Source organism: Quercus lobata, chromosome 3 (genome assembly GCF_001633185.2).
Source record: "Quercus lobata isolate SW786 chromosome 3, ValleyOak3.0 Primary Assembly, whole genome shotgun sequence".
Taxonomy (NCBI): Eukaryota; Viridiplantae; Streptophyta; class Magnoliopsida; order Fagales; family Fagaceae; genus Quercus; species Quercus lobata.
This window is the reverse complement of record NC_044906.1, coordinates 33,662,935-33,672,496: the sequence shown is the minus strand read 5'-3', so window position 1 is coordinate 33,672,496 and position 9,562 is coordinate 33,662,935. Positions and strand designations below refer to the sequence as shown.

Genomic DNA, 9,562 nt, shown 5'->3' with positions numbered 1-9,562 from the left:
CAGAAACGCACGTACATAAATTATAGTTGGAGAAAACACTCATATTCATACAACAAAAGCCCCACATTTATTAAAATATATAGGTTACCATAAGAGTACATGGATTTCTGCAACAAGTGGCTCCAGTTAGCCCACACAAGATTAAAATTGACATACATAATTCATAATTAGGAGAACAAAGTCTCGTACACTGTTTTATTGTTGTAGTCAATACTAGGAGAAAACATAACCATTTTGTCTCTATGCCTGGACAAGGTGAGCATCAAGGTCTTTGCTGAGATCAAGTGCAAGCTGAAGCAATGTATTTGGTTCTACAATATTCTCATGCAGCTTTTCATATTCAATAGTCCAATGCACCAAGCTGCCTTCACCCTTTGGAGTAGCTTGAATAGTGATTTTGATGTTCTTGTACTCCTCCATGAGATCTCCTTCAATAACTTTGAAAGTGACAGAGTTGTTTTCCTTATCTATTGCTTCGATTATCTCCTTAGCAACTTTAGCTTTCCCATCTGTGGTTCCAAATTAGAAAAAAATCAAATTGAGAAATTAACATCATGCTTTCACCAAGGAAACGAAACGTAATTTTCTGTTTAGAAAAATATTCCTAAAGCCTTAACATTGCTCTCTGCATGAGGGGCAACGTAAAAACATGTAGAACCAAAAACTTCAGTACATTAAGGAAAAACCTTCCTTTAGAGAATTTAAGATAACTCTAACAGCCTGTCTTGTCTCAAAACTGAGGTCTTTCAATGCTAGGAAGTTGTATGTATATATATATATATATATATATGCTTGAAAACATTGCTGTTTTAATTTTTGATTGCTTAACGTTTAGTTAGTGATGTCGCATGAGAGCTAATTTGAAGAGTTATGTAAACTATTAGAATTGCAGTCACCCTAATTAAAAACTACCTTTACACTAAGCCTAGATTTGAATACCTAGAGATCTGTTGCGGCGAGGAAAAGAGAGTTGTCTTCCCAACCGGTATTTGATGAGCATAGCCGAGTGGGCGGCTACGTGTAACGCTTGGTGATCATTTCTCCGGCGTTGGGAACATTTTATATCATATATTCCTTATTTATTTTTCTCTTTCCCATCTTATACCAAGCAAGGGAGGGAAAACATTCCTCTTTCATTCTTTTTATTGTAAAAATCATCCGGATTAAGGAAAGAGATGACTATTTTCCTCTCATTTCGGAAACTTAATATCAAGAATATTAACCTACTCATTACGTAAAATAGTTCACTCATAGAAGAAGGTTTTCTTAAATATCAATCTACATGCATACTGATTCAAAATTCCATAGTATATATTATCTACGGCGCTTCCAGTTCTTTTGGTCTTTTGCAATCTTATAGAAGATAGGGCACACAATACTTATGCCTTTTGACTCGTTTAAGATGAACTAACGTATAGATTGCATTCCATTAACTCAACTGGCAACTATAATCATTAATATATATATATATATATATATATAAAGAAATGGGTTTAAGTTACACCTGGTGTAACTTCACAAGAGTTACACATTTTTTAGACCATTGATTTGTATTAGATCTAAAGGTGAAAAAAATACATTTATTGTTCCCTAGAAATTAGTAACTAAATCATTAATTCTTCTTATTAAGAATAAAAAAATAAAAAACAGCATTAACTCTATGGTCTCCATCATTATCTTCATCTTCTCTCCCTCTTTTTTTCCCTCTCACATGGTCTGGAAAAGGAGTAAAGTAGCTAACATTCGTATGACACAATGATTGAAAAGGAGTAAAGTAATGTTGCAGGGAGAGGTCAGTTGTGATTTTGCTTTGGGGAAAATTGTTTTTATAACCCTGTGAAATTATTTTTCAACTGGAACAAAAAAACACTCAAAAATACATAAGCTATTCACAATTAATAAAAAATGATTACAAGATTAGACCATACAAATAGCTCTGCCTTGTTTGAAAAATATGATTTTCTACAGTTTTTATTTTATTTTATTTTTTACAAACGATTGAAAGAAATCCAAGGAAACAATGATTTGGATTTTTCTTTATCCCCCAGCTTTGTGTGCCATATGACCTGAACTATTTTTGTCCATACACCATAACACTATTATTATTATCATCTACTAAAATAGGATTAAAGCATTTGGGCAGAAGCGTTCTTTAGGAAGAAAGGTAGCATGCTAATTAAGGTGGCTTGTATAATAGTAACAATAATGAATATTTGGGGTTAGCCTGACAACTTTGTGTTTCTTGTTCTAGAGCGATTTGCCTTAGATCTTAGTTGAGTATACAATTGTTAAATTGTATAATTAAAGGTTGCCTGAAAGTACATAGAACACAAAGACTGCGTGAGAGAGGGAGAGAAGATAAAGATAATGATGAAGAGTAGAGAGTTAATACTGTTTTTTATTTTTCTATTTTTAATAAGAAGAATTAATGATTTAGTTACTAATTTATAGGGAACAATAAATGCATGATTATGAGTGTTTTTTCCACCCTTAGATCTAATACAAATCAATGGTCCAAAAAAATATGTAACTCTTGTGAAGTTACACCAGGTGTAACTTGATATCTCTCCATTAATATTTTTTTTATCTATATAGCCAAGCTCAAGTCCAGTAAAAATGGAAACATAATTCAAAGAATGCTAGACCACTTTACGAATAAATAATGTGTGTGTATATATATATAAAAGATGGTCATATATGATCTAAAATTTCCTTACCATGGACGTAATCCCAGTTGATGACAGAGTTCTCATTGCCCCAGTCACCTTCATGTAAAGCACATCCCTGTATTACGCCAGGGGATACATTGGATATGTGGTGTGGCCTGCAGCTGACGATCTCGTGAAATTTTTCAGCTGGAGCCTTGATTTCTACATCAGCCTCCACCTTACCAAACAGAGACATTTTGGCAGATACTTATATTCCAAAACCAAATAGCTTTACAAGTGCTAATTAAGAAAAGATAATGTGCATTTGTAGGAGAAAACACCTTGGCTATTATCATTAAATAGAAGATCTGTAACGCAAAGATCCTCTCTGGTGACTAGATATTTCGTTGCCTATGCTCATCCATATTACATGGGTCCCATTCATGGCTTGTAATGTCAACTACAAAGTTCTTGTATGTTATTTTACATCTTTTTATTTTATTTTTTTATCGAAACAATTTAAAGTGGGTTAGTTGATATTTAGCATTGGTCTTGTCATTATTACCTGTAAAATAATTGCACGTGGTATAGCAAGGTGGACAGAATATTCAAGATAATAAATAAATGCTGTCACTGCATTGGCTCAATAGATAAGAACAATAAGTTACATGAGAGTTGAGAGCGAGGTGCAGAATCGATCATGCCAAATAATTTAGTTAGGAAGGCCAAATAACTATAAAAAAATTTATTAGTCAAAACAAATACTTAGTTCCATATATTAACTCTAACTCAACAATGTTATGCCCTATCTTCTTTCGATTTACTAAAATTTTTTGTAATTGATTATGAACTAATCAAGGATTATGTTCATAAAAAGCAACATCTATTTGCTTAGCATCATATGTTTGAACTCTTCTAGGGAGATCAACACCTAAAGATTCATATTTTGGCACAGATGATTAAGTAATAGCTTCTGAATTTTGAAAATTCTCTTAAAATATGCATTAATAGTAAATGATTTGTCCATAAATTCAAGGTTTTCAGATCCAGACTGTTCATTGAACCGTAAAAGGGAGAGGTTCAAGGTTTTTGAGGTCGAACTAAGATCGAACCGAGGTCGAACTGTGATGACATCATAATTAATTTAATAATTATTTTAAATATAAATAAATGTATAAAATTATTACAAATAGAATATTTTATTAAAATAGTACAAATAAATATAGAGATGCAACACTTTCTAGCTTAAAATATTACTTTAAAGTTTATCTTAATATAAAATTAAAAAGTTCAATGTTTAAAAAGTTTAACATTTAAAATTAAATATAAAAATAATTGCAATATCCACTCATGCATTTAATTTATCATTTCCCCAAATAAACTCTCTTCCCCACATCAGTATTCCCCATGCTCATAAAACCATCAGACCCTTACCCACTAATACACTACCACTAGGCTGGCTAGTCTTTTCCTTCTTTCCCTCACAGGCTTCTTGTTTATCTTAATATACTAGGCTGGCTAGTCTTTTCCTTCTTTCCCTCACAGGCTTCTTGTTTATCTTAATATATTAAATTAAAAAGTTTAACATTTAAAATTAAATATAAAAATAATTGCAACGTCCACTCATGCGTTTAATTTACTCTATCCCCAAACAAACTCTCTTCCCCACGTCAGTATTCCCCATCCTCATAAACCATCAGACCCTTGCCCATTCCACTAGTACACTACCACTAGGCTGGCTAGTCTTTTCTTTCTTTCCCTTACAGGCTTCTTGTTTTCTTTCTCTTTCGCTCCTCTCTCTTCTAGAACTGATCTGAGCAAACTCTTCTCCCTTCCAAAATAGATTCGAGCAAAATCTCCCCCAAAACATCAGTTTAGCGAACAAGAACTGCTACTTTCGGCTTCTAGCGAACAAGATGACCCTTTTGACGATGAAAGATTCAAAACTTTTGCCAAGTTTTCAGTGAATATTTTCAAACAAAAGGCCCAGGTCTGACCAGAAAACCCGTGCATGGTCTATAATTTCCATTTCGTTGCCTTTTTTATTTTTATTTTTTAAGTTCAGATTCAAAGGGAAGTAGAGAACTGTGAGAAGCAGTTTGGTCACGGTTCTCAGAACCGTGAGGTCTGACAGCGGTTTGCACAACTCCTTGCTTTTTTCTCGTAGAGCGGTTCTTGAGACTAAAAGAATCGCAAAAATGAACGGTTCGAGGTTTTCCTAGTTGGATCATACGGTCTAGTCTGGGTTTCAAAGCCTTGCATAAATTACTCATACATTAAAAGTTAAATATTTGAATTTTATAAACTAGTTATATAACTAATTTAAAAAAATAACACAAAACCAAACAATTAAAAAATTGTTTAAACAGTAAGAAACAAAACTATTATATGCTGTATATTATAATATATATTTAATTAAAGTCATTCAACATTTTTTGTTTAAAAGGTTAGAAAGACTCTTTAACATTTTTTTTTTTATCAGACACTTAACAAATTAAACTATTATATATTAGATGTTAGTATAATATATTATATATTATGAATAATTAATGAATAAAGTTGATTCTAGAAAAGTAATAATATTAGTTAAAGTTATAAACAAACACATATAGCCATACATGTGTTTTAGCCAGAGTTTAAAATTAGTCAGTTTAAAGTTACCAGACAACAGTAAAGCCACTAAACAGCACGCGATATAGCAAAAGAAAAAAAGAAAAAAAGAAAAAAGCAGTAATGGCATAGAGAACTCTTTCTGAAGGGGTGATGATTGTCTCGCTCATTATTTTACCCCAATTTTTTAGGAGAAATTACAACTTATTTACATGTGATTTGACTAGAATTTAAGTTGTCTACTTGCAATTTGAAATTTGACACTTTACTCACCTAAGATTGCCTACTTGTGATTTGAAATTTTATGTTGCAAGTATTCCGCTTGATTCATTTTAATCTTATTTGATATTATATTTTTATGTTTTTTTGTGTTTTTAGAGGAAAGAGACATAAAAATAGAGCAAAATTACATATTTAGCATTGTTTTTAGGGATAATTACACTTTACCTACTTGTGGTTTACCTCTAATTTGATCTACCTATCCGTGGTTTCAATTTTGACACTCTACCCACTTGTGATTTCCTCTGTTAGTAATCCGTAACCCACATTTGTTAAAAAAGAGGGGTAAATAAGTCTTTTTACACCCTTTTTATGTCTCTCTCCTCCCAAAACAAGAAAAACAAAAAAAAACAAGAGAAAAACAAGATTAAAATATGATATTGGTTCCTTATCATTCACAAACATGAAGAACATACACAATAATGAAGAAGATAAACCCAGAAAATTAATACAAATCAAATGAATCAAAACCATGAGAGAGAGAGTTCTTCATCTTCTTCCTTATACTTATTTTTTGTCCTTGAACTAAGAAATTTATTAAAATCAAAGCATAACACAATTTACAACTTGACAATAGGGAGGATCAACAATTTCCAGCACTTAATTTCTAAAGTTTTGATTTTCAACATCCAAGATCTCAATCACATAAAGCCACTGTATACACATTGGCAGCACCCAAGGGGAGGATTGGCAAAGCTTGACCAAGGGAATAGAGATATGAGAGAGGAAGGTTTCAAAGCCAAACAATAAACCCACCAGAAAAAAGCACAACATCGTAAAGTGAAGTGAAACAAATTGAACAGCAGCACATTCTCCTTGATCGAATGACGATGGAGGTTAGATCGAATGGCGGTGCATTCTCCTTGGTTAGATCGAACGGCGATGGCTTGGATTCAGAGGGGATGGAGATCAGATCCAACAACAACGCATTCTCCTTGGTTAGTGAGAAACAGAGAGAGTAGTGAAACAGAGAGAGAGAGTTTTGTGATGACCCTTCATCTCTCTGATCCCAACTCCGATTTGAACTTCTGGGATGACCCTTTTGACTATAATAAACCATTTCTTTGAATTATCTGTAATTATCCCCCTTTTTTTTGTTCTTTTTACTTGTTTTTCGTTTTTTTTTTACTGAAACTTTAAAGTATCTAAGCACAGTAATTTGTCAAACACAATAATATTTGTAATAAATCGTGATTGGGAGTAAGCATAGTAATTTGTAACAAGCTTAGAATGTTGAAAATTTGTAAGCGTGAATGGGAGTGTGTTTTGGGAGATAGAGAAGTGTTTGATCTGTTTTGGGTTTTGTTTTTGAGAAAAAATGTGTTAGAGTAACTTCTAAAAGGAGGTGGGTTACGGATTACTAACGGAGAGAATCATAAGTGGGTAAAGTGTCAAAATTGAAACCACGGGTAGGCAAATCAAATTAGAGGCAAACCACAGGTGGGTAAAGTGTAATTATCCCTTATTTTTAATATATGTGGGTTGCAGAATTCTAGCTAAACTAACCTCAAGTGGGTAAAATGTCGAATTTCAAACCAAAGGTAGGTAACTTAAATTTTGGCCAAACCACAAGTGGATAAGTTGTCATTTGCTCATTTTTTTTTTTTTTTTAAGTTAACTTTTATTATTTATAAGTGGACATCACATTTTCAGTATATCAAGATATGCAATTATTGATATTGATATTGTGTGAAAGAGTGACTAAAAAAAAGAGTATTAAAGAATATTTATCATTTGTGAAAGAGTGATGAATCTCTTATACTCATTAGAAAAAGAGAAAGGTCGTTTCTGTAATATGTCATTAAATACAAGTTTTTATTTCTTTTTTATTAGAGTAATTAAGGGGGATGAGGTACACGTTAAATGTCAAATCTTTGTTAGTTAAGACATTGCGCTCCTTAGCATCCTTGTGTTTGCATGGCACTCTACAACGCTCATGCGTGCCGTTTCCCACGAGGGTGGTTCTCGGACCAAAAACTATTTCATAACTTTGATGTGATAGACTGTGAGTGATTGTTTATTACTTACATATAGACTTACAATTTTTTCTTTATTACTTACATTAGAATATCATAATTATGACAAAGAAATGGTTAATAGTTTGTAGTACTAGATTTTTCCAATACCAAAATAAGAAGTCACTACACGAGATTGGTGCCCCGTGATATGTGTGCGACATGTAAGGTGCCTTTAGCAAAGATGAAGCCTTTTTTGTGGACTAGCTATCTTCACCATCAAATTCATTATCTTTGTCATATGCACAATAATCTATTGGAGAAAATGCTAAAATTACTATAATTTTGAGTACAATTATACAAACCTTTTAGAATACAATGATGTCATATTTCCTCCTCTCAAATAATAGTAAATTCTATTAGTTAAATTTGTGTAAAGGGCTAATGTTGTTCTTGATTTACATAACTAATTTATGAAAAATACAAGATGGGAGAATCAGATAGATGATTGAAAACAAAAAGAGTTGAATCACTGCTAACAATTGATACAAATGGATCTCCCGAGGGAGTTACTGGAACGAAAATGAACTAAGCCCTCCTAAAAAGCTTTTCTCCTTTTCTCTCTCCTAGTTTCTCTCTCAATATTTCTGGATCCGCTTTTCTATTATCCTTTCCCCCTTTTATAGCCTCTCTCCTCCTCCAACTGTCTTACTTTCTAGCTAGATTTTTGGGGTGTGGCTTGTCCCATCAGCTCATATTTCTGCCATTTGGTGATCATGAAAGCCGGTTTTAGGGCTATCCTCCTTGTCTAGGCTAGTCAATTAGCAATTAATGAGGCTGGCATTAGGTATGGACGGTCTTAAATGTGGAGGTGATGGTTGTGTTGGGTTTTGCGTTTTTCCTAATGCATTCCCATGGTAATCCATGGAAGCGAGGTTCCTTTGGTCTGATGGTTGGATGCTCCTCGCGAGGGTTGTGCCTCTTGGGGACATGGGCTCCATGGGCATACCATGCTTAACTCTTGGCTTGATCCTTTTGGACCCTAGGTTTTAGGGAAAACGTCTTGCTATGAAAGGAGCGCCTTAACTTAACCTCTTTGGGTCAATGCCTTCGGGGTGTGCCCAGGCCCATCCCTCCACAAAATTTATTATAGGATCCACAATTCATGTGAGAAGAATGTATAGAATATTATTGTACTTCCAAAATAATGTATAATTTATTAATTTCCCCAAATGTTATTGCAAAGGCTTATAAATTGATGTAACAATGAATATGATTGATAGATTTCAAGATAATCAAGCTATGGACATAATATTTTCACAACAAATCATAGTTGAAAAGTTGTTGATTGTTTGCAAAAGAATTGATTTTAGTGGTAGAACCAATTGAGAATCAATTATAGCTTGTCAACTTGGTTTTATCTTGAAAATGTTGTGGTTATAGCACTAATCATTTAAAAAACATAATAAATGTGTCTAAATTACTTTAATGTGATTGGTGACAAAAAGACTAATATAATAAAATTGGTAGTATATTCGAACAAAGTTTCTCTTCAAATTAGTTTGGAGTGAAATCTTTCAAACTCCTCATATATCTTTATATTGATTGTGAATTTTGAAAATCTAACCGTTGGATTACATGTTCTTATTCTATTAATCATGTTTGCTATTTCATTAAATAAATATTAAATTTCAAGTTTTTGTAATCTAAAATTGTGTATAAAAAATAAGTTTATTGATTGAATAATAAATCACATCTGATTTGAATGAAATTTGATATGTATGTTAATAACATAAAGAACATAAAATTCAACGGTTAGATTTTTAAAATTCACACCCAAAAAATAAATAAATAAGAAGTTTGAAGAGTTTCTCTCCAAACTAGTTTGGAGGGAAACTTTGTTTAGTATATTCTTAGTATTAGTTAGTAATTACTACTTTCACATAGCTGTTTATTATTATAATTGTAACGTATAACTTTTTTAATTGTTTCCAAGTCGCGTGATTTGCACCTTTCTTGCTGTGTTCATGCAGCATGATTGTCGTGACCTACTCAATTTTCTAATACCAG

The 9,562-nt window shown here is 32.6% G+C and overlaps 1 protein-coding gene across 1 annotated transcript; it reads right to left on the bottom strand.

Moving 5' to 3' along the window:
* On the bottom strand, window positions 1–2,976 carry LOC115981532 (MLP-like protein 28). The gene is made up of 2 exons (XM_031103739.1): window positions 2,718–2,976; window positions 1–509 (listed from the first exon to the last, which is right to left on the bottom strand). The coding sequence occupies exons 1-2, from the start codon at window positions 2,902–2,904 to the stop codon at window positions 241–243; spliced, it is 456 nt and encodes a 151-aa protein (XP_030959599.1). The 5' UTR covers window positions 2,905–2,976; the 3' UTR covers window positions 1–240.
* Window positions 2,977–9,562: the final 6,586 nt, after the last annotated feature.

Excerpts from the sequence above, each read along its gene's own strand:
- LOC115981532 (XM_031103739.1), bottom strand. The coding sequence starts at position 2,904 with ATGTCTCTGTTTGGTAAGGTGGAGGCTGATGTAGAAATCAAGGCTCCA. Across the intron at positions 510-2,717 it reads CAACTGGGATTACGTCCATG|ATGGGAAAGCTAAAGTTGCT; the intron begins GTAAGGAAATTT and ends TTGGAACCACAG.